A 26,300-nucleotide genomic window follows, 5' to 3' on the forward strand; every position below is an offset into this window, starting at 1 on the left:
TTATTCTGATTGTATCTTACACATGCCTATCAATGAATATTTAGATTGGGAAAGAGGCAGGAAGCTTACAGGAGGAAGACAGAAAGTGAACTAGCCTAAATAGCCATTGCTACTAGGGAAAGCTCAGTAAGATACTCAATGGCAAAAGTTAATCGGAGAAACCTGAAAGAGAAAAAAGGTAAGATTTACTTCATCCTCAGCCTGCTAATTAAGAGAGTAGCCTGTTTAAGATTTTTTTTCTTTTAAGCCCCAGTCACATTCTGGTTGGGTCACAGACTTCCTTGACAATGGTTCTCCTAACACCACAGGCAGGCAGGCCCCTCACCTACAGCAGTAATTGAAACGTTAGGATTTTCAATGAAGTTACTGAGTTAAAAACATTTTTAAAACTCTTCAGTGTTTTAAATGTCACTGGTAAAAAGTAGAAGCATTGTGTGTATTACACATTCAGATTCCTTGAGGAGTTTTAGATTAGCTTCTAAAGAGATTTTACGACTATTGCTACTATAGCTCCAGATTGGATAATATGGATGGATGCACTGACCAAGGTAGGCATGTCCCTTGAAGTACAGTTCCATATTAAGGATGTGCAAGAACACTTTAATCCTGTGTTCCAGATGTTTTGTGGATGGGTTCTTGGACAACGTGAGCAATGATGTTGCACTGGAACACCTATAGGCTTGGCAGCTTTGGTTTGCTGAATCCCCTTTGTTATTTTCACCTTTAAATAAAAACTATATGGCATGACCCCTAGCTTCTACTGCTAGTCAAATATTTGCAAGCCATTTGATTAGTTTTTCCTTTCAGCTGCTGAATGCATTATTTGCAGATATCTTTGTTCCTACTGTGCAGCTCTACAGATTGTTGCAAATTATTAGTCGTTATTTGCTGCTTTTGCTGGCAGTTTTTCAACCAGCTGTAGTGGCTGTTTCAGAGATGGCCTCTCTTTTCCTGTAGTATCACAGCACGTATAATCAGCCAAAGTGCTTCTGCTTATGGTCCCCCAAACTGAAACGGGAGGGAAAGTGGAGGCACAGTGTTTTTCCAGTGAGGGGCATTTGACTATAGAACTCAAGCCACTCATTTCTGTTGGTCCATCAGATGTATCATATATCAAATGTCAGAAAACTCCTCAAGTGCTACGTAAGTTTTGTCCTGATGAGATTATAAGAGACAGAAAACTGGAGTCACGTTATATTTTTTAAGTATTATATTGGTGCTTACAGATTGTTTTTGGTTAGCAAATTTTAGAAGTAAAACTAAAAGCTAATAGCTCTAGTGTGGAAACACACACTAACAGTCACCTAAAGAAGCCATTTTCTCTGCTACTGTAGGTCAAATAATCCATCCTTAATAGTACCTAAAGGTGTTTTCTAAGGCTTTACTTACAAAAAAGTCAACACTTTCTGAGAAGCAATGTAATTTACTGCGATCCAACCCACATGATGTATTTGTAGCCTACATGATGTAATCTAAAGTTCATTTTTAAAAAGCTTCTAGCCCTGGATGCAGAGATTTCTAAATGTGAACTAAATGTAACCAAAGCAGTAACATCTTCCCAAGTCTGCAGAAAGCTTGAAACAATGCACTGAGATCTGAACTCCTCTGCCCTTTACTAATTGGATTAGAGTATTAATTCTAAAGCCCAACGATGGCACTTCAGTATCAACATTAACTCAGATGCACGGAAAAGGGAAAAACAGAGATGGAGAAGGACAAGACAGAAGTAGAGATGGCTTAAAGGGGAACAGATTTTCCCACTAATGACTGTGACAATCACATACTGAACAAATAACTAAACAGTTACTACATAAAAGTCAGTTCTTCCATTGATCTCTGTGGGAGCCTCCTGTTGATATCAGTAAACCGTGTATTGTGGAAAGAATGCACCCTGAATTAATACCTTGACTGATGGGCCACAATTAAGCATGGAATTCAGCCCTGTCCTCCAAATGTTTGACACTTGCACTGCAAATCCCCTATTTTCACTATCACTACTCCCCACTCAAACCACACTGCAGAGACAAACTTCAATAGCAATGCACCAGAAAGGGATTACTGATAACACTCAAAATATTATGGGGATGATCTGCAGTTTCCCAGATCTAAAAAGATGTGGCACCTCTGTTTGGTATTTACCGAAACAGTCAGTGCTGAAATGAAAGGAGACAAAAGTAGGAATTTCCTTTTCTGTGAAATAAAAGCCTTTTGTTATTAGTACCCTCTTACAGGTCAAATAGAGGTCACTTTATTCTGAGCAACTGCACTGTCGCTACAAGGAAGAGAAACCAATTCCCATGCACTGTGGTTTAGAATGGAAGTTTCTCCACCTGCCAGTAAATGTATTTTCTTTTGAACATCTTATTTCCCCTAGTTCCACATTAAGCAATATGATGGCAAGCACCTATTAAGAAACAGAATTTGGGGTACAGTCATTAAGTGGTAGACTATAAAAGCACCTCAAGAGTAGAAGGATTGGAAAACAACACAGTTTTAGGTATGTAAGGATCCCAAAGTAAAGTGAATATGAAGAACATTCTCACTTGGTGAGAGTTTCTGTAATATTTTTATGATTCCTATGCACACCTCAGTTTCAGTATGTATTTTGCATCATTATCTGGGGATACAAAAGGGTTAAACACATGAGGTGTTGGGTCACCTAGCTGTCTGGGGTGGAATGAATGGACTGGCTGAAACGAACCTATATCAATAGAGAATGGAAACACAATGGAAGCCTCAAGGACTAAGCAACTGACACTTATGGGAATCGCTGGCAGGCAGAGCTCGTAAACTCAACGTGGGCTAACAAGCTCTGGACAAGAGTTGGCTTTTGGGATGGGTTCAGCAGCTCTCACCTGGGAATGACCATGAGACAGAGCCACCCAGAGCCAGAAGCAGATTCCACAGCAGCTTGGCCAGATGGAAAGCTGACTTGATCAGAATGGCCTATGTTTTAACCTTTATTTCTCTATGCTAACCTAAGGACTTCCTCATGCTGAGTTCCAGCTGACTAATAAATCTGACTCTGTTTTGAAAGCCTGCCAGATGTCACTGCAAATACTTGCTGAGGTGCACTGGTCCCTGAAGAGTGTAAAATTCTGAGCAGAAGTCTCTCTGTTGGATTCACTGAGCAGAGCTCACAATGTGAAACAGCAGTGCTGAGTCCATGTGGCCTACCCTCAAGAGTGGGACCTCTCGAGGATCTGACACACAGTGGTTCCTCCAAGGTCCTGTTTAAAAGCTGGGACATAGCAGAGCTCTTGTGTATCCGTGACAAAACTCCACTGACAGAAAATTTTAATTAAAAAATTCTGCCTTTTTAATCAGTGAAGTTGTTTTTCCTTGAAGTGGTTGGGAGACTAAGGCATTTCTAAAGCTCCATATACACCTTAGTATCTAGGTGATCTGCTTGCAAGATCAACAGATACTACATCCCCTTTGAGTGTTTTGATTTCTTGTGCAAACTTATTCATAAAATCCTAAGATTAGTTTAAGCAGAGGGTATGTGCTGGGGCTACTGCACACAGGAAGTCAGGCAGAAATAGATCCTGGAGTCCTGACTCCCAGTGGACTAGCCTACGTTCATGTAAAAGTACTTACAAGCCTGGTATCGAAGACTTGTAAGTTATCCAGGTATGTATTGGATAACAAATTCAGTTCTAGTGTGAATTGTATACTATATATAAATTGCACACAAGAACTACATTAAGAAAATTAAGATTGCAAACTCATGCACCCAAAAGCAAAAGTAGTAAGGCGTAAATTATTGACAGTGAAGGTAATTAACCCTTGGGACAATTTACCAAAGGTCAGGGAGGATTTTCCATCCATCACTGGCAATTTTACAATCAAGACTGGATGTTTTTCTAAAAGCTATGCTCTAGAAATTATTTTGGGGGAAAGTCTATGGTCTAAATTATGCAGGAAGTCAGACTAGATGATCACAACGGTCCCTTCTGGCCTTGGGATCTATGAAAAAAAAGCAAGTATTAGAATTAAGGTTATCTATGCAACTGTGCATTATAAAACAGTCTTTAATTACATGGTCATATAGTCCCCGCTCCCGCACATCCATAAGTCCCTGCCTTATTCAGTGCACAGGACTGTCTGTGCTCATTTAATGAGCAGCTATTCAATATTTCATTTTATACTTGTTTACTGCTCACCATTCAAGTCCTGTTATGAATACAGAATTAAATTCTTCATGGCTTTTCTATGGCTATCATCACTATAGTACGAGTGCTTCACAAACATTAATGCATCTATCTTCATAACAAATCAAAAAGTATCCACTAATTTTGGGTGCCAAGTTTGAAAAGTGACTAGGATCTGATTTTTTCAGAGTACTTGGCACTTTACACATTCAAATACAAATACAACGGACTTCAGTTGCAGCTGCGAGCATTCAATATTCTTGCAAATCAGATCCCAGGGTCTCAAGTCAGGCATCCAGAAAATGAGGAACAGTAAGTGGCCACCTGTGAAAAGTTTGGTTTAAGTAACTTGCCCATTGTCACATAGGAACTCTGGCAGAGATAGCGATAGAATCCAAGTCTCAAGGGCAGCATTCAACTGCCTAAGCCATGAGACCATCCTTTCTCTCCCTGTAATCCCCCGTTCCATTCACTACACACCTTCCAACTTCTACAAGGAGTGAGGCCAGACAACAGCCTCATATTGCAACACAACTGATTAATTCCATGAGCATTGTCTATCCCATGCACAGAATGGGGCAGGGAACCTGCGGGAAAGACAGTATGTGATCGTGTAATTAAAGACTGTATCATAATGCGTGCACACGAGGGTGACAAATTAAGGTGGCACAGGCAATCTTAATTCTGGCATTTACTAACTGAGTGCTTGACTTTGCAGACTTAGCATTTTAATGTAGTTTTTATGGATGTTATTTCATAGGTTTTTTAAAAAACTAAAAAACCCCACAAATTCTATCAGGTGGAAGCCCACTGATTTTTACATGGGTCATCCAAAAGATACTAACCCTGCTGATTCACAGCAAGGATCTCAGCTACTCACTTTGCTTGGTGGCAGAGAGCAGTAGTAGTTTGTCATCCTCTATGTAGGATGGGCACATTTTGCTAATGGGTTCCTGTGACCAAAAGCACCCCTATGTTCACACCCTATACACTGTGTTCACACCCTACACACCTTGTGAGATATCGTTTGAAAACTAATTACTTGTTGCTCAAGAATATTGTGAAATGTATGTAGCAATATTATATGTAAAGTTATGAATTCCTCCTGTGTGATGGTGTTAGCACATGTTCAAACTCTCACAGCCCTGACTAGGCAAAAGTTGTTACGCAGGTCTATCCTAAACAAAGATATGTAAATTCAGGTAAATACACATTCAAGTAGTAAACAGGGTCCCTGAGCCAGCTAGAAGGGGAAATGGCAGGAGACAAGCATACATAGGGGAGAAGAAACAGCATGCAGCCACCTTCACCATCAGCCTCAATGTTGCCTTCTTTACTGTTTGAATAAACTTTGCTTTGATGGGTAATCCTCAGAAGAATCCAATTCAAAAGGGTGGCTGGACTACAAAACTGAGGGGCAAAAACACCCCAAGGCATCTCTCCCTATCTCTCTCTTTTACCTAAGATGACAAAGGAACTAGCCCCTGGACTTTGGGGTAGATCCTGACCTGAGAATTTGGTCAGCAATGTTGTTGGGAACATAACGGTAAGGATTTTACCTTGAACCAAGTCTAGCTTGTTAAGTTTTAGCTATCAGAAAGCATTTTATCTTTATTTCTCTTGTAATCATTTCTGACTTTAATACCTCATATTTGTACTCACTTAAAATCCCTCTTTAAAAATAAAACAAATTTATTTAGCCACAATCTAAACTTATCCAATGTCGTGTTTCAACTGAGCTGTTTGGTAACTTCAGTTAAAGTAGCCATATGTTGACTATTGATCCGTCACATGGGCAATGGACCTCTAATATCTGAACTGTTCAGGAGAGGGCTGTACAGTGCAGAACACAGGTTTTGAGGGAAAATTTTGGACTGGGAGTGTGTTGGGGTCACCCAGCAGGTAGTAACCAAGGCTTCTGGAAGCCAGAGTGTGGCTGGTGTGTTGCTGACTGGCTGCTGGGGTCAGAGTTGCTGCGTCAGGGCTGTACAGACACTCAGCGTGTGACCTGCATGCTGGTAGGCTGTTTCTGAGCAGCCCAGCAAAGCACTGTGAGGCACCCAAGGTTGCAGGGAAAGCAGTGACAACTTCTCATTGGTCTGGGCTGTACCCCGGAAGTGAGAGTTCCACAGTTACTAGCTGACAGAGGAATACTGAGACTCAGGAATTCTGAGTTCTATTACAGGTTCTGAGGCAAGTGTATTCTAATAGAGAGACTCCTCTGCCCTACTCCCTGCCCCCAGCCCCAGCCTGCTTTTGTTCCAGTCCTTCCCACCCCCTAGCTCGTCATCTAAATCCCCCAGGCTTTGTCCCAGCCTGTTTTCTCACCACTCCCCCCTTATCCCTCTGCATTCCAGGCAGGCAGCATCCTTCTCCTCCTCACTGCCTGGGTACCAGTGTTGGGTGGGAGGGGTCGGGCACTGAAAGCAAAGTAATCTCCCTGCTCAATTGCTGTACCTGGTGTCACAGTGGCCCCGGATATAGGAAGGAACTGCAAGTCCTACTCAGCCTCACAGCATGCATAACGCAGATGAAATCAGAGAATTTACTTGCCAAAGAAGTTTCTATTGAGCTCGTACAAACAGATTTTCAGAAGCTCATAACTTGGTCAAAGATGAACAAATGTTCACAGGGATGGCAAAAAGCACATCCCTGACTCCAGGGTGACCTCTGTGCCAAATTTCAAGTCCCTGCTCCAAGGCAAGGAGGCTCTAGAGCTTCTCAGCAAATTCTGGAGCTCATGGCCTAAACATCTTATTTTCCCCCTAACCTTGTTCTGAGAAACAGCTGAACTGTTTTTACTGAAAGTTTCCGAAAACTTCATTCTGAGGCAGACACCAAATATGGAAAATTTCAGCCTGAACAGGTGAAGTCTGGCAAAGATATAAGCAACTAAAAATAGGGTCTTATAATGGGGCAACATTAACTATAGGCATTGCTAACTAGACCATCCGTAATATAGCATCTTTAAAGATGTGCTAAGTCATAACACATTGAAAATATAGCAACAATAAGACATATATAATTTGTCCTCACAAGTTGCACTAAGTTATGTTGCCAGAAAGCTGCTACACTCAGGTCAACATTCTTCCTAAAATCAATTCCCATGAGCACTCCTTTACCTTATTGATTTGACAATGCAGCCTTTGCAAAACCGGTGTCCGCATGGCGTCTGCACTGCTTCCCGTAGAGCCATCAAACAGATTGGACATTCATATTTACTTTCCAGCGGGGGATCAAACTCCACGTCATATCCTTGAGTCTCCTCCGTGAAGGAGTTGGGAAGGTTTCCAGTCCCACTGCTGACAGACACACCTATGCTGTCTTCTTTAGCTCCAGCACTGCACGCACTGGCCATGGCTGCACAGCAGCCAGTCTCCAGATCTCTGGCTCTATAGCTGTTGTCACTCTGTATCAAGCTCATAGTAACTAGTTGAGTACCGAGGAGACGATCTGAAAAAACAAAGATATGTTAAATCAAGTATTCTAAAAGCTGGCTTTCCAGGCATTCTCCCTCCAGCACCCAGCCCTTATCTTGGACATAAAAAGGGGGTCACTGGATCCGGAAATGTAAAAGCTTCAGCAGAGTTGTTTCAGCTCATGGACTACCTTTTTATTGCCCTTACTTCCCTTCTATCTCATCTCACAATCTTACAGCCTCTGGGGGGGAAGCAGCCTTTAATTTTTTAAACTGTTCTTGCAGTCTGCTCCATCTCTGATTTGCCATGTTATTTCAATCTCAGAAGAAAACGTCTTTTCTCCCTATTAAAAGAGAGAAAGTCTGCTCTCTCTCTCTCTAATATTATTTACCCCCATAAAGCCTTCTGAGATAGTTTGTATAAAAATGCTGTACAAAACAGTTTTATTATATGAAGCAATCTCAGCTTCACATTCTGTGCCACTGTAAGTCATATTTGACATTTTTAGGAAAGTAGGATTCATGGTTTAGGTTTCAAATTATTTGATACGAATATTCTGGATGTACATCAATGAAAAAAATAGTACAAGAAACAAAGTAGATGTTCAGCTGCAAATGCGAGTCAAACAATAGTGCAGTGCTGATAAGATTTTTATATCAGCAATAAGATTTTCAATTTAGTCAGAATCTATAAAACATGAGGTAAGGATCCGGTTTCTTCAGTACGATCTGGAAGGGCTAGACACAAACTAGTCTAAAATGCTTTTCTGCTCTCCTGTACCTCCTCCAATATAGCTGGAAAGATAGCATGAACACAGGAAATGAATCCTATGTACCTGCAGAAGGGAGAATATTGTTAGCAAAGTTAGTTTTTCAAATGCTGCTCTCAAATGTTGAATTCATATGGCAATAAAGCTGATAAAGGCTCTGATAGAATACTTGGAATATTATATTACAGTAAGTGGTTTACAGGTTTAATTCAAAGTGCTAGTTTAATGTACAAACTACTCTATGATTTCGGGTTCAGGCTACTAGAAAACAGCAACCGCACATGCACACACTTCAACCTGGCAACTGGGATCTCCTGGGATGCTCAAGTTAAGAGCCACTGGATTTGTAGGACTAGGATTGCGGGTTCTCAGTAGGCCCTCATTTCTGGAATTCTCCATCACTGACAGTTTGAGTTTGCCGAACTCAAAGCCACAAAGTCTAATCTAGCCACTCAGTCAGTTGCCTTAAAAGCTAGGCAAAGCCAAGTTTGCAGGATAGGGTGTGTAGTTCTCAAGTTTGAGACCGTCTCCTGTGTGCTTTTATATTTTGTACAGGCGTGCTGACAGGCAGATTCTGAATAATAAGTAATGCTTCTAAAAGGGACTAGTACCAAACCACTTAAGATACAGACAAGATCAACAGTGTGAGGGATCTGGAGTTTTCTGTAATAATTTATTAACATTTGGAATTGACCTGGTTATTGTGATATTTAGTGTATGCATATACTGAGTTAATACTGCTGTGGAATTGTCAGGAAACCACCAAGGAAGGGGAAGGGTGGATCCATACATAGGCTTCTCAGTACACACTTGAGGCACAATGCAAGAGCCATTCACCTTGATGCTCCATTGAGACCCACTGTTGGACTGGTCAGACAGGTTTTTCCAGGTACAAATCAGTACCTGTGAAGGGGGAAGGGAGAAAAATTAGAAGACTCAAGAGGGCTTAAAGAATCACATTCATGGGGACACAGGTTTCTGACCGTATGGCTACATTACGGCTTAAGTCGACACAAATTATGTCGCTCAGTGGTGTGAATTAACCACACCCTGCTTGGAGTGACATAATTTATGCTGATTTAAGCGCCGGTATGAATAGTGCTATGTCTGCGGGAGAGCCACCATCACTCACGAGGAGAGGGAGGGCTGGAGTAATTAAACTGACTGGACTCTCTCCTGTCACTAGAGAGTTTATAGTGGCTGTAAGCTCTCTAGTGAGGCCATATAGCCTGAGAAACCAAAGTCTGCTGCGTGGGGCCCTCAGGAATTAGACACCTGGCATCCCCTCAGAAGGGTGTTTAGGCTCTAGGTAAGCTAGATACGCATGTAGATCTTTTGTTATTTTAAGATCCTTTCCTCTGAAATACTTTGTTCCTATGGTTAAACAAACAATACTTCTGTTTTAAGAAGGCTGTTTTGGGTCATTAATTCACTGGTCACAGATCCTGAAAGGAAAAACCCAATCAGACCTTCAGGGTAAGAACGAGTACTGTAGACTGGTGCCTATTTGAAATAATGAAAGGATCCACCCCAAGAAAAGGGAAGGCATGAGACCTTACGGGTGCACTCAGAAGAGACGAGGAAACAGACAGGGATGCAGCTAATCCTGTAACTGTGACACACAGGAATTCAAGAAGTCAAGCTGAAAGGAAGAAAAGAAATAGAGTAGGCCTTGTGCTTTCATCACAAGTATGAGTATTCCATCTATTTTATAGAGTAGAATCTGTTAAAGACAGATCTCTTCCTTGTGATCATCATTTTATCCTTCTGGAAAATCCTACTAAAGTAGTACTTAAGGAGAGTAGGATTTTATCCAGTATAATCTTAACAATTCAACATTTATAGCACTTTACAGTATCTACAGGAGTTTGAAGCATTACACTTACTCCTCTCCAATCTGAATTGGATTTCTGTAACCAGAGTAGCTATGAACCATTCAGTCTATGGGGAAAAACATCAGAGTCATCTTAATGGATGAGTCAATGCAACCAATCACCACCCTATTATTGCATAAAAAATCCCTAATTATAAACTAATACTCCTTTCTTATATGGAGCTTTCCATCTGCACACTTCCAAAAGGTTTATAAAAGATGGCCAACTCTTTTACCTCTGTTTAATGGGGAAACTTCAGGCACAGAGAGGCAATACTTTAAACAAATAAATCAAGTCAGTTTTAAGTGAATTGTGGTGGGGTTCCTTCCAAAACCCAGTGACTTAGGGCACGTCTTCACTAGCATGACCCTAGCATGGCTGTGTAGTCGCAGCAGAGCACTATAAAAAAAACCCACCTCCATGAGGGGAGTAGCTCCCAGAGCTGGGAGCCACTGTATTTGTGCTGGAAACGGCCCACCTTGATTTTCATACACATTGTAAGGAGAGTGATCACTTTAGATAAGCTATTACCAGCAGGAGAGTGGGGTGGGAGGAGGTATTGTTTCATGGTCTCTGTGTATATAATGTCTTCTGCAGTTTCCACGGTATGCATCCGATGAAGTGAGCTGTAGCTCACGAAAGCTTATGCTCAAATAAATTGGTTAGTCTCTAAGGTGCTGCAAGTACTCCTTTTCTTTTTTGCGAATACAGACTAACATGGCTGTTACTCTGAAAACTGTCTACACTGCCACTTTGCAGCACTGAAACTTGCAGTACTCAGGGTGTGGGTGTTTTTTCACAATCCGAACAAGAAAGTTGCAGTGCTGGAAAGTGGCAGTGTAGACAAGGCCTTAGTTTTATTTTGTCTTAAAGGGAAGTCCCTCCCCACATTTTCTTACAAAAACTGGGAGAGGTTGCTAAATCTTTAAGTTTACAGTGTTGCTGCGGTTGAATAGCTGAAAATATAACAATTACTTAGCCCTAATTTTAAACAATTCCTTCATGTGATTTAAAAAAAATTGAGATCTTTTATACTTTGTGTTTGCATCTGTCTCCTCCTCCTCCAATACTGCACCCGTACTGCTACTCCTGCACAATAGCAGTACTGGAGCAGCATACCAGAGGGAGACAGACATAAACCTCATCTCTTTCACTGTGGGATCAGACACTTCTCTGTTGGCTGAGCTGGGGCAGACAATGAAATGAACGAACAGCAACTTAGTTGTGAAAGCAGTGCATGTGCACTAGCATGATTCTCTGCTGGGGAATTTCCGGGCAAGGGGAATTTTAAATTGCTTGTAGTTCAGATGAAGAGGATGGATTTGAAAATGCAGGATATTCCCAACACCATGTCTAATTTAACCCTTTCTTCGCCACTTCACTAGGCATTTATTCTCCAGTCTAGAAGTCTCAGAAATCCTTCCCTGATATTCAGCTCAAATTTTTATCCCCTTCCCGCCTAAACAATACTTCTCTGGTCTCATTATAATTATATATATTATATATTAGCACTCATATATACAGATTAGTTTGGAAAAATGATGTTGTGTCAGCCATGCTATTCCTTTAGCTCAGCACCACGCAGCTATAGTCATCAGAATAGCTTTGAAAGGAGGTGGTACCACCTCCCCAGTGACAAGGGCATAAGTCTTCAAGTTTAACTACTTGTCCATAGACCAGAGCCCCAGAATTTGTCTGCAATTTAGAAGCCTGGACAAGTTATGTGGAATGTTTTATATGTACACTGTGGCCTAAACTTTGGCCATTTATCCTTGGTAAATGAAGGCAATACCAAACTAAGGGCTTGTCTACACAAACATTTTATAGCACTCTAACTTGCTGGCTCAGGGGTGTGAAAAATCACCCCTCTGAGCACAGCAAGTCTGAATGCTTTAAAGTGCTAGTGTAAACAGGCTCCCAGCGCTGGGAGCTAATCCCCTCGTGGAGGTGGATTACCAGGAGCGCTGGGAGACCTCTCTCCCAGTGCTCGCGTGCGACCACACTTGCACTTCAAAGCGCTACCGTGGGAGCGCTCCCGCGGCAGCGCTTTGAAGTTTCTAGTGTAGCCATGCCCTAAGCAGTTCAGGCTATATTTTTTTCAATTAACTAAACACCTGAAACTAAACTGAAGTGCACACATATGTCTACAAATACACATAATAATAGTCTAACTATTTCATATTTCTATCTATCATAATAATAGATAATAGTCTAACTATTTCAAAAAAATGAAAGGAATAAGCTGAGAATTAAACTCAGTAATATTTCTCTTTTTAAGGAACTGTGTAGAGTTTTTAGCCTGTGTGTAAAAATAGAGTAACTCCTCACTCAACGTTGCAGTTATGTTCCTGAAAAATGCTACTTTAAGTGAAATGATGTTAAGCGAATCCAATTTCCCCATAAGAATTAACGTAAATTTGGCGGGGGGGAGGGGGGCGGGTTAGGTTACAGGGAAATTTTTTTTGCCAGACAAAAGTGGCTGCAAACATTCCCTGTGGAAACTGAATGTGATGATAAACCCATGTTATCCCACTGGAGTGCACCACTCCCTCCACTTTCCAAAGTGCCGGGGGCAGGGGGGAGGAGAGAAGAAAGTTGTGCATGTGTGTGTGAAAGACAGATGCGCATTGCCCCTTTAAGTATGCTGACTCCACTCTAAGTACACTGCCTTTTTAAGTAGATCAGCAAGTTAAGACAGCAGCTGCTGCCAGCAAGCTCCCTCCATCCTGAGCCCTGTCCTGTCCCCCAACCCCATGATCTGTGGAGATGGGGTACAGGAGTGTGGGGGAAGGAATGGGGGGGAGGGGGACACCCTGACATCAGTACTCCTCTTCACCTCCCATCCCCTGCACAGAAAGTAGAAGGCTTGCAGGAGCAGCTCCAAGGCAGAGGGCAGGAGCAGCACACGCAGTGGGGGAGGGACAGCTGAACTGTCTGGGGATAGCCTGCTGGGCAGTTGCTGCACAGAGAACTTAGGGGAGCTGATAGGGGGGCTGCCGGTCCACCCTGGATCCAAGCCCGCACCAGCTAGCTCCAATGGGCTGCTCTTTCTGCAAGCAGTGGACAAAGCAGGCGGCTGCCAAACAACGTTATGAGGGAGCACTGCACAACTTTAAACGAGCATGTTCTCTAATTGATCAGTGATGTAACAACGAAACAACGTTTACCAGGACGACGTTAAGTGAGGAGTTACTGTAAGATGCACTCAGATTTGTCCTACAGACAACCATTTGACAGGAGCCTGAAGACTTCACCTCTAAGGGGGCAGCAGCTGGAGAGATGCTTTCTGAGTTGGGTAGTCAGGCATGGCTTTTCCTGATAACTGCTGATGGCTGGTGCTGGTTGAATAAATTTGATGTAAATTGTGACAGACTGCTACCAATCGGGAAAGATACTCTGATAAAAATGGAGAATGTGATGCTGAATACTTCTCTGTCAGTCACATCCCTGGGAACAGGCCCAGGCTACATTTTAAGACTCCAAAAGCCCCTCAGTATTGCCTCTCCTGCTTTAAGATCAAACTGCAACTGAACTTTTAACCAGCAGGTAACTCGATGCTGTGAAACTACTTGCACTCCTGCACTATGAAGCAATGAGACTAACCGGGATATCTCAGTCAGAACAGAAGAGCTGGCTCTTACATGAACACCACGTCATAGAATCATAGAATATCAGAGTTGGAAGGGACCTCAGGAGGTCATCTAGTCCAACCCCCTGCTCCAAGCAGGACCAATCCCCAACTAAATCATCCCAGCCAGGGCTTTGTCAAGCCTGACCTTAAAAGTATCTAAGGAAGGAGATTATACTTTGTTAGCTAATATACATATGGTTCCAGTCCAATTAACCGGGGACTATATTAAAATAACAGCCACTGGGCATAATTTAGGATTTTAAAACAATAATATTATGAAAAAATTAGCTTCGCTATGTGGAGCCTGAGGCATGTATGATTTTTGTCTAAAGAGATTGAAGAAAGGAAAAGAATTTGGTAGCAAAAAGCAAAACCAAATATTTAAATACAGTAGTTATCCCTCTTGAAAGGACTTGAACAGAATTTAGTTAATCCTCACCACACCCTTGTATCATTAACCGCATTTTACAGATTTGGAAACTGAGGCACAGAGTGGTTACATGCTGTGCCTAAGGCTAGAGTTGGAATTAGAACTCAAATTCCTGACTTCCAGGTGCATACTCAAAGCATGCCGCCTCCTCCTCAAAAGTAAATGCGTGGAAACAGATTTGACTGATCAAAGATCTGGAAAGGGAAAAAAAATAGCCATGCCATTTTTCATGGAGAAACTGCAAACTGTATTAATTTTCAATAAGCCCAGAGGCAGTCATATGTAATAGCTTTCCCTTGTGGCTTGTGTGATGAACATTTGGCAACTGAACAAGAGCAGTTATTAATCAGTGGTAGTTTCTACATAAAGCACTTAAACACATGATTAGCTTCAATGGGACTTAAGCCTGTGCTTAACCTCAACTACATGCTGAAGAGCTTTGCAGAATCAGGGCCTAAATATAGTAGAGAAGGCTCTACCCAGGGAATCCTCTTCTCTTTTAGCTAATCATCAGAGTGGCACAGCGAGACATGAAGAGAGGTCCTAATGTTTGTGATTTCTGCTGATTCATAAGCATGTTTTCTTCTCACTCCATTCCTGCAGTGACACATTGTCTCTTGATTTACCTCCCCCCCACCCCCCCCAAAAAAAGGTTCATAATACCAATAGTCACTTCTTTAGACTATCTATGCAAGATAATAGTCTACACTCAAACTTAAAAACTTTTGTAACACGGTAAAGCTGTTTTAAGCAAAACAAAGAAAACTCCAAGTTTAGGTCAAATAATTTAAATGCCCAATCTACAAGTCACACAACCAGTCCTAAATCTCTTTTGCACTCAAGACTCCCGTTGAAGTCAACAAGTATTTTGGATGTACAAGGAGGGCAAAATCACACAGTAAATAGTTACACTTAGAGTCACTAGTGAGAGAGAAAAAAGATTTAAGGAGGTAACAAATCCTATTGCTCTCTCTCTCTCCACACATTGCATAGAATTTATATTCCCTTATATTCTACATATTTGGTATGTACCTTGCTAGACTTTCTAGAATCAATATAAGAGAAGTATTAGTCACTATAACAATCTGAAGTCATGTATACTAGACACTAGAAATTTTCTATAAATTTTTACTATTATTTCTCTGCCTCATGTATAGGGATGACAAAAAGGAAAAATACATATTGACTAGTCATGATAAGGAAAAATCAATAAAATGAAAACAGGCCGGAATAGTTATGGAACAATATTCTTCCAATACTGTATTCCTTATATGAAGTTACTAAACAAAAATCTAACCCTCTGGTTTCAACCCTCCAGTCCATACAATGTTGCCAGCAGAGGCAATTACTTGAGTGCAAGGAAGGAAATGGTCTTCATGCAGAAATCAAGAGATTGCCGCAAATTTGCCATGTGACTTTGGGCACTTTACTTAGAGCTCAATCCCATAAACACTATTACAAGGCATATTAGTCAATGGGACTACTCACTACAATGCAAAGTGTGATGCAAGTTTACACTAATATTTGCACATTGAGATCCTTACATTGGAAGGTGCTAGAGAAGAAAAATGAAATACATTCAAACAGAGCATATGAAGTGCAAAAAACAGAATTTCTGTTTTCTTGCTAAAGCCCTTAGTAATAGTTGATTTTCATTCCAAATTTTCCCTTGAGGCATAGGAGTTCTTTAGTAGTGACAGTTAAAACTCCCTAACCGCTTGGCCAATAACAACTGTGATTAAATATTATTTAACTGTCAACCTAAGACTATAAAAAGGGAGAAAATGTTCTTGTTCAAAGCAGAAAAAAAACCCAAAAACCCAGCAATAACTGAAGCTAGTAAGACTTTCAGTTCTAGTCACTGGTGCTGGATACAATTGCTCTTTCTTTAGGCCCTTGGGAATTTCTGCAGCTTTCTAGCTAGTTTCTCTTTGCTTGGAGAGAATGTTGACAATATTTTATGATTAAGTAATTGCACACTTAGTGTTACTTAGGAGATTAGATGGGAGCTACTCAGTTATGCATGCAGTCTTTCCCCAGAGAGTGCATGTCCTGGTTAATCAAAACAACATTTTTTTTTTTTTTGGCTTTTCTTACTTTAATAAGATTTCTTGAACAGGACAAAAATTATGATAAACAAAAATGCCTTCACAGTCCAAGGTAGAACACTAAGAAAAGGATCTTGTTTCTATTGAGTATGTTTTAAATGGTCCCAGGTGTGACTGCCCTTGAACATGAGATAACAAATAAATAGTGAATGAGTGTAATTAAAAAAAGCTTATTAAATAATTTAAAGAGCCAGTACATCTGTTGACACTATTTTTTAATTTGGTTGAAATGCTTCTCAGCTATATGCAATTTCTCAAAAATAATACTTTAGAGAGCTGGTACTGATATAAGTAAATACAGAGCAAGTATTTATGATACACACAGTATGGTTCACTGATTAGGGTGCCAACCTGGGATGCAGAAAACCAGGTTTAATTTCCTGATCTGCTACAGATTTGTGTGACCCAGTCTCTCTTATGCCACAGTTCTCTGAGTGCCGTGAAGATTTATATTAAAGATTGTGAGGTGCTCAGATACTGCGGTAAAGGGGATGATGTAAGTACCTAAGATATGCTGTGCCTAAAGCAGAGACAGACACTCTTCTGATCCTGAAAACACTTTGTGCATGATTAGTTTTATTTATACAACTAGTCCTATTGACTTCAATGAGAGCAGCCATGGACTTAAAGTTAAAAATACGCATATTTTTAAGATCAGGACCAAACAGGACTCCCAGGTTCTATTTTTGGCTCCGACATTGATCTGCAGAGTGACCCTGGTCAAGTCTCAGTGCCTTATTTTAAGGCATCTTCTAACCTCATAAGATGGTCGTGAAGATTAGTGTTTGTAGAAATGCTGTAAAACCTTTGGATAAGAAGGTGCTATGCAACCATACTATTGTTAAACAACTGAAATATCCATTCACTTTACTCTTATATTTACTTTTATTTCCCTTTGGCAGGTGACAGCAAGAGATCATTTGTGTTGCACTATGTGTTTGTACAGCCACTAACACAATGGAGCTCTGAAATTAACTTGGGCTTCTGGGCACTATTGTGATACGAATAAGATTATTTTGTCTGGAGATGCTGGATTAATCAAATTCACTGACACTGAACTGAAAACATGTACACTTCGTGTCTAAAGATCTTCCATTAAATAGATTTTTAGTAGCAAAAGTATTTTCAGGATGATTTAAAAAAAACTGCACAGCATATTAGTTTACAACATTAAAACCTGACACCTACATTTCATTAGTGCCTGGTGAAACTCCAGGAAAGTTTAATTGTGGGGGAAAACTGGAGAAGAACGTGGAATGAGCAGCAGACCAATGCGTAGGTAGTGTGGGCAAGAGGCTCATTTGCTGGCCATCACCAAAATAGTTCTACTGTTTTATCAAGTGTACTTAATATGTGAATAAGTTCTCTGCATGGTATTGAGGCTAATTTTGTGGTCCTTTCATGCTACAAGAAAAGTGAAATAAATTGAATATAAAGTCATGGACTAGAAAACTATGGCTCTTGATATTAAATTTAATCACAAGATCTGTAGAGAAACAGAGTTTGCTAGCACTTTTCTCAACATTTGTAGCTTCCAGAAGTGTATGGAAACAAGATGCTATAGCTTCAATGCAATTATAAGCAGAAAAATGACTTAAAGGGGTTCCATGTTTAGGACTTGCAAATCAAAAGGTGGCTTTCTAATGACAAGCACTGATTCCCAAACTATATTCTTTTTATCTTTTCCATCACTGAAGATGGCATTCAGAACTTTACCATTCTGTTGATATGACACAGAACAGAATCCACATTGCTCATGAATAGCTGTTGGCTGTGCAGTCCTAAAATTTGCCAGAGGCATATTTTGCCTCTGACAAGGTGGTTCTATTCTTAATCATTTTTAATATTATGACCACACTAATCCACTATGACTACAGACTATCACTTAATAGGAGGAAGGTTTCCCATCATCTTAAACAATGGATGTAATCCAAACTGGTCTGACAATCTGATCAGTTTTGCAGCTCTCTTGACTCAAATCTAAAGAGGCATAATGTTACCTTGTTTGAGGCAGAATTTATTAAATGAAACCAGTGTTACTGCATTCATAACTTATTACACAGATGGAGAGAGATACCGGGTAAGGCAAGTTACACTAGGCAAGGTTTCCCTTCCCCTCCCCACACCACCAACAATAATCATCACATCTAACACACTGAGAGCTGTAAACTCACATATGTACAGCTAAGTCAGTCTCTCTTTTTGACTACTATTATTTGTGTTGCAACCTATGAATGTCAGAAAAATACCATAATCCCATTAACCAGTCCATAGTTTAACAGATGAAAAGTTAGAGAAAGCTCAAAAGAGAATCTACGATCAGTTTCTAGGCTCAAAGAACCGAACAAACAATTACAGGATGATCATTTTTTTAAAGCCAGCATTGGCATTAGAAAACTAATAGAAGGCAGCAGGGATCAGGATCAAGAGAGAAAACACATAGTATCTATCCCAAGAATTTACCCCAAATAAATACCCTTCAAGCTATTACACTTGGCAAGGGAAGTACTTAAAATATTTATTATAAATATCAAATACTGCCTGTCTGTACCAAAGAGCAACTACCATTCTTGCAAGCAAATTGTATGCTCTCTCAGATCTCATTTTTAAAGCACTTATAATCAATTAATCAATTCCTAAAGCACTTAAAGTAGATATTAGCCCCATTTTACAGACAGGAAAATGGAGACAAATGGAAATCAAGTGATTTGTCCAAGACTATACAAGGATTCTGACAGAGTTCGGGTAGAACTCAGGGATTTCCTTACAACTAGTCCTTCACTCAAGCCACTAGATCACATAAAAAGAAGTCCACCTGGATATCAGGGAGCAGGATCAATTAATCAGTGGCCATATATTCCCCTCATGTAAACCAATACAATCCTAATCTCAATGAGACTGGTGCTTGCTATAAAGAGTGAGGGAAGAATCTGGCTCACAGTGTCTACAAACACAGTCCAGACTGAGGCATAGTTTCCATTTAAGAAAAAAAAAAATCATACTGCTTTAGAGATTCCAAGGCCAGAAAAAGGACCACTGGAATCCTCTAATCCAGTGATGGGGAACCTGTGGCCCACAGGCCACACGTGACAGTCTCGGTAATTTGCTGATGGACAGTGAGACAGTTTGTTTACATTGAATGTCCACAGGCATGACCGTCCACAGCTCCCAGTGGCCACGGTTCGCCGTTTCCGGCCAATGGGAGCTGCGGCAAGTGATGCGGGCTAGCCACAGCTTCCCGCAGGTGGGCAGCCGTGCCTGCAGACGGTCAATGTAAATAAACTGTCTCGCGGCCCACCAGTAGATTACCATGACAGGCCGCAGGTTGCCCACCACTGCTCCAGTCTGACCTTCTGTATAACACAGGACACAGAACTTCCCCAAAGTAATTCCTAGAGCAAAGCTTTAAAAACATCTAATTTTAGTTTAAGAACTGCCAGTGATGGAGAATCCCCGCCCAGCCCTGGTAATTTGTTCCAGAGGCTAACGACCCTCGCTGTTAAAAATTCAGACAAATTCAGACAGGAAATAAGGCTAAGTGTCCACTTCCAGTAACCACCGGAACGGGTTATACCTTTCTCTGTTAGACGGACGCTCATCATTAAACATCTGCGCCCCCCACAGATACGTACAGCCTGTGACCAGGTCCCCCCCCTGCAGCCCCTCGTTGTGAAGCGGCACAGCCCCCAGGAGCTCACGCTACGCTCCGAGGCAGGTCCCCCCACTCTAGACCCGCCCTCGCCGCTCGCCTCTGACCCCTCTCGCGTTTATCAACAGGCAGGATGTTGCCCTCTCAGCCTCTCGGAAGGATCCCGGCCACGCTAAGCGCTCTCCAGCCGCGGGCAGCGAGCCACGCTCCGAGCTCTCCCTCCCCTTTCCCGGCCCCAGCGTCTCGGTCTCTACGGGTCCCCCCCCCCCCCCCGGGAGGCAGGGAGACGCCGCAGGCCCCTTTCCCAGGCCCGGAGCTGGGGACAGGACCCGGCGGCCCCGACCCCGCGTCACGGCGGGGAAGCCGGGTCCGGGCGGAGCCACCTGGACAGCCCGGGGAGGGGAGGGGAGGGGCCGGTGGGGCCCAGCGGTCCCCGCCCGAACACTCACCTCCGGCCGAACCGCCGCCTTCGGTTTCTGCCCCCAGCCAGGTCACTCCTTCCGACTCCCCAGAAGGACGGGCGGACGCCGCGGCCAAGAGGGACCTGAAGGAAGGCGGCTAGCGCTGCGCAGCGCCCCCTGCGGCCGGTCCGCCCGGGCAGGGCCGCTCCCGCGGGTACTTACCCCGCACTGCCGGCGGCCGTGCCCCGTCGGCGCTGGAGATTTACCAGCCTGAGCCTGCCTGCGCTGGAGGCTGGTGGCTGACTCCCCTCTCAGGCCCTGTGCAGGGATCCCTGCCCTAGTTGAGCCTCTCCTCGCAGCCCCCGCAGCGCTGCAGCATTGGGGTCCGCCGAGGGCCAGTCAGGACGCAGAGCCGGTGCTAGCCCCTGGGGGGCCCTCAGCAGAATATTTTTGGGTCCCCCTCCCATAATACTAAAACAGGCCAATGAAAAGGAAATGGGGATCGCACCGCGGGTTATCTAAACAGCTGATGAGTCTTAGGTGCCTCACACAAGCATAGGATTTGCTGTTGGAGACTGAGCAGAAGGAGCCAGGCCACTTAGCTCCAGCCCATCAGCCATGCACCCAGTCAGCCACTTACCTAAGCCCCCTCTCCACTCCGTGCCCCTCTCCTTGGTATTTCCTACTAGCTAATGTAGGTAGCTTACCACTCAGCTTTTGCAGATCTCTTTTTTAGGTGCCTAATTCTCTCCATGCATTGTATGGTGAACCTGGGTGCCTAGCTGGGGGCTGAGAATTTCAGTAGCTGGCAGGGCACCTAGGGAGTAGGTGTTTCAACCCTGGGTTGAATAACAGTTAAGTCCCTTTGGGCATCTGGGCCTTCCCCACTCTATGCCTCCTTTTCTCTATCTATAAAATGAAGATAAGAACACTTTCCCACTCACAGAAGGCTTAATTAGTTCCAAAAAATGTCTTTTAAAAAGGCCCATTTGTTCATACAAAAATACACATGAAAAAAAGCATACTTACATTTCTACATGGGGTAGCACAACAGCAGGTTGCAAAATAGGCACTTGTACAAACAGATGGTTATTTTTGCCCCCATTCCTGCAAACACATATATGCTTTATTTTAAGCAGCTATGTAGTCCCACTGTTTTCCAAATAATGGTTCGTAGGAGGGGGGCCTTTTTGTGCATAATGACATTGGTGCTGAATGGAAAAGTGGTCCTTCTTTTTACAGTAATGGTGTAAAGTGTTTTGAGACGTTTGTATGAAATACACATGTAATGGTGTGTGTTAAAGTAGCCAGGGCTTCTATACTTATCCAGCCACATAGCTAACATACCCCCTGCGATTAACTGCACTGCGTATTAGGTCCCCACCACTCTACTGCATCACAGATCAAAATGTTGACCTAGCAATTATTTTGGGAACTTGTAAGCACTTATTCTTGGAAGTGCTTTTGCAACTACATCTTTTTGGGTGGGCAACTGGGAAATTTTTTGTCACTGTGATTCCTGTGTCTTACACTACCATTGGCTCAGCTCCACTCGTACTAGCAATGGGGAGAGAGATACCATAGACAAGGCATAGGCTGGTCTACCACAGTACCATCTAACCTTGTTTAAGGGTTGCTGATAGACTGAATGAAAATGTCCTTATAAGGAGAAAGAAAAGGAGTACTTGTGGCACCTTAGAGACTAACCAATTTATTTGAGCATAAGCTTTCGTGAGTACTCCTTTTCTTTTTGCGAATACAGACTAACACGGCTGTTACTCTTATAAGGAGAGTTACACCTGCATCTCTTTTGTATGTCAACAGTGCCATCCTGCGGTAGACTTATAAAATTGCCTTGCCACTTCAGGCAGGGGGAATGAAAATGAGAATTATTAACAGCTCTGCTTAGGAAACCCTAAATTGTCTTTTACGTTTGCAAAAACCGAGCAGTACATTCACTTTTCCATGCTCAGAGGTTCTTTTTACAAGCTGTTATTTTTCATTAACCTCCTCCTTTGCTGTGGGATGCAGTTTGAGAGGCTATTTTTTCAAATACACATATGATATGAATTCCAAAGCATTTAGATAAATAACACTGGCATAGAGCTAAACAATAAATCACAACACAGGGAAAGAGCAGGTGCAGAGTACTAAGCAGGTGCAGCTGCAGGGCCTTACTCCTGACAGTAGCTAGGTCTTGTAAGTAATATAGTTTTAATAAACACTGTGATTTGGACATCAACGTGGCCATGAGGTTCTTTCATATTACACTTGTGGTGTAAACAGAAAAAGACCCATGTCCCTCAGTGTGACCTTGGGTAAGTCATTTAGGCTTTTTGTGCCTCAGTCTCCCTGACTATAAAATGGGAATAATGATACTTACCTTTGTAAAGCACTTTGAAAGTTTCGGATGAAAAGTTCAACATATTTGCAAAGTACTCTTGCTGTTCCTGTAACCCACCAAATAATACTAGTGCAGGTGCTCATCCTAGGAATGGGAATATTCTGGATTCTGAAATCCCAATCAGAGTTTATTCTGACACTTTATTTCAAATCTAGCTTTAATGACCATATTCAGTGCAACCTCCAACTCCTAATGATTTATGAGGTGCTGAGGCCCATAGGGGCTGTCCATAAATTACATAATACCCTTTTTGGTGATTTTTTTGAGACCCAACCCTTGTAACGCTGAAACAAAACAGGCAAAATTAAGGACCTACCAACCCCTCCTGCATTAGGTAATTTATAGACAACCCTACAGGTTATATCTACACTTGGACCTGGAGGTATAAATTGCAGCTCAAGGAACATACCCCTGCTAGCTTTGATTGAGTAGCCCACTAAAAATAGAGTATAGTCCTGTCAGGAAGGGTTAGCCACCTTAAAGATGTGCCTTGGATAGGTATGTACTTGGGAAGGCAATCCTCCCCAGCAGGTACACTCTATTTTTAGCACGCTAGCTTGATCAAAGCTAGTGCAGACATGTCTCCTCGAGAGGGAATTTACATCTCCTGCTCAAATGTAGACATACCAATTGCTGCCAGGTCCCCACCTTGTGACATAAAGTGATGCAGAAACACTGTTCACCACTTGATGGTGCCAGCTGCATGGGGAAAACAAATACCCATCTGGCTTAACATGGCACACACTACTGCAGAAATTAGGCTTTGGTTGGGAATTAATCACAGCCGATGCTCAGGCTACCGCAATTCAGGATGAATTAAAACTTTTACAAGCTGACTTCTCTACAAGACAATTCCACATGTGCTTGAGAAGCAAAGCATTAAGCTGCATGCATAAGAACTCAAATGGTTACTGTGATAATTGAGCTATTTCCTAGAGTACCTGATAGTTTGTGTTAAAATCCCTGCTCCAGGGAGACAGAGCAGGCATCCAGCCATCTCGGTGATGTTCTGAATAAACACCTCAGAGAGGGATTTGCTAAACTACTTACCAAACAGCCCCTCCAACAATCCCCATTGTAGTGAACTGCATTTGTGCTGCTTCATGTAAGAAAGGAAAGCATAGCTTGTGTCAGTGGAGAGAGATTTTGATTGACACCTGCTAATGCAGCCTGACTTGGAGGGCTTTTGAAATGTTTTCTCCAAGAGCTAGTGTTTGAATAGTTCCACTCAGGTTACAAGGAAGTCCAGGCAGAAGGGGGATCAGAGAGGAAGTAGGGCCCACAATAGGCACTCTAGTTAAGGGTCCAATGTTTACAGAAATTAACAGTTCAGCTGTGAGATTTCCACTTTCCTGCTGACGCTTAGCAGGGACTGTCTTAGTCTGGGAATAACCTCTGTGTTTTCTTTTTCACTATGGACCCAATCCTGACATCCCTGCTAATTTGTTACTCAAGCAAAAATCTCAGTGATGTTCTTGCTCCCCAAAACTTCCATTTAATTTCAGTGAGAATTTTGTCTGGGTCCAAATTTGAGTCAGTTTGTCAGGATCTAGTTCTACATTTGGTTTGGATCATTGTGAACAATTTGCTCTGCGGTGGCTCATTAAACCTATTTACTGGGGCACGGTTAGCATCCGTTATGGTACATGGTGCAATTTGAACCACTGACTCAGGAGTAGCTGCACTTCTATAGGCCTCATCACTCTTGAAGCAAGTACTCTTAAGGGGCTCTGGAGTTGGGAAGTAGGGAACCCTCCCACCTCTTTGCCCAGTAGCAAGAAAAGTGCTACTGTGTCTTGTATGAGAAGATTTAGCTAAATAACATCTTAGGGAGCACTGTCTAATCAGAGAGAGGTAGCGTGATCCAGAGGAAAGGGCACCTGACAGTGAATCAGGAAATGTAGGTCTCTCCCTGGCTCTGTCTGCTCTGTGATCTGGGCAAGTCACTTTGCCTCTCAGTGCCTCATTTTCCCCATCTGTAAAATGAAAATGATGATATTTACTCTTATTTATAAAATGCTTTTAGATCTCTGGATGACAAGTACAATAGAAAAGCTAGGTGTTAATAGCTAGAGAAGGAGGCGGGGATGTTAGACTCTTGGGACCTAATGACAGTTGTGACACTTTCTCACTATTTTATTTAGAGTACTTTTTTTAGGGCCCAATTCCCAAAAGTGGGTGCCTAAGCAAGATGTCTGAATCCCTTGTTTGGATATATTGTCATTTAATCAGGGCTTGTTTGAACAAAATATGGGATTTTGGGAATAGATATAACTTTTGCCACATCTTCCGATTGCTTTCCTCAGTCTGCCAGCATCACGGCAACCTTATCTTGATTCAGCCTCAGCCAGCTAGTCCTCATCCCTGCCCCAGACACCATATAAAACACTTGATTGCATCAACTGGGAATCGGGAGATATGGAGATATGGGGCTGTTGATCTTCAGCATAATGAAAGCACTATAGCCATGTTTCCTGACTAACCCTCAAACTGTCCCATATTCCTGTTGAATAAGGGTATGTGTGGGGACAGGGAGAAGGAAGACAAGCTGGAATCTTGTGGAAACACAGAGAGAGCACCCTATGAAAGAAGAGCAATTTGCACGTGCAGTCAGGGTTGTAGGAGTTTATGTAGTTATGGCAGGAATCACAAGGTGGTGCTGTTACACTGAGGCTATGTCTACGCTTGGAGCTGGGGGTGTCATTCTCATCTTTCGCAGACATACATGTACTAGATCTGCTCAAGGTAGCATGCTAAAAATAGCAGTGTAGCAGAGGTACCATGGCCAGTGGTGAGTGAGGGTTGCACTCAGGGTGGCTAACTTGTGTCATCGCTTGCCGCTGCCCATGCTGTCACAGCTACACTAACACTACAATTTTTAGCAAGCTAGTTTGAGCAGAGCTAGCATGGACACGTCTGCATAAGGTGGGAATCAAACCACCAGCTCCAAGTGTAGATGTAGTCTTAGTCTGCCAACATCCTGTTTTTAGCACGTGAGCAAATATTCAGTTTTGGGAAGACTAACTGGGTGGTTAGATTTAGTTATGCAAGATTCTGTGTAGGGGACTGGTCCTTGAAGAGCCTACTGTGTGAGCAACAGGAGAGTTTGCTCTCCTCTTTGCTCTCTGATCAGAGTCAATTCTTGAGGCACAGCTTCTTCCTGGGAACTAGTTATTGGTGTTGGGGCTGAGATTCCTAAAAAAGGAGATTGTCTGCATGCTTTTTGTGACCACCTCTGTTCCAGACCTGGTGTATATCACAGAATCATGTAGTAGGGCTGGAAGGGATCTTGAGAAGTCATCTAGTCCAGACCCCTGTTCTATGGCAGGAACAAGTAAACCTAGACCATTCCTAATAGGTGTTTGTTCAACTTGTTTTTAAAAGCTTCCAATGATGGGGACTCCATGACCTCCCTTGGAAGCTTATTCCAAAGTTTAACTACCCTTCTAGTCAGAAAGTTT

The 26,300-nt window shown here is 42.4% G+C and overlaps 1 protein-coding gene across 4 annotated transcripts in view; it reads right to left on the bottom strand.

The window, feature by feature from the left end:
* Positions 1–20,551, bottom strand: part of TRAF6 (TNF receptor associated factor 6) — a 38,405-nt gene extending 17,854 nt beyond the window's left edge. Inside the window, exons 1-2 of one of the 4 annotated variants that reach the window (XM_077818547.1) lie at positions 20,484–20,551; positions 7,277–7,607 (exon numbers count right to left, since the gene is read on the bottom strand). In XM_077818547.1, the coding sequence (XP_077674673.1) occupies positions 7,277–7,578 (302 nt within the window). In that variant the 5' untranslated portion in view covers positions 7,579–7,607; positions 20,484–20,551. Of the gene's footprint in view, positions 1–2,855; positions 3,970–7,276; positions 7,608–19,959; positions 19,982–20,141; positions 20,163–20,483 lie in introns of those variants that run through there. The other 3 variants (XM_077818548.1, XM_077818546.1, XM_077818549.1) reach the window with 3 other exon arrangements.
* Between the last annotated feature and the right edge of the window lie 5,749 nt (positions 20,552–26,300).

The sequence above is a fragment of the Eretmochelys imbricata genome, chromosome 6 (genome assembly GCF_965152235.1).
Source record: "Eretmochelys imbricata isolate rEreImb1 chromosome 6, rEreImb1.hap1, whole genome shotgun sequence".
NCBI lineage: Eukaryota > Metazoa > Chordata > Testudines > Cheloniidae > Eretmochelys > Eretmochelys imbricata.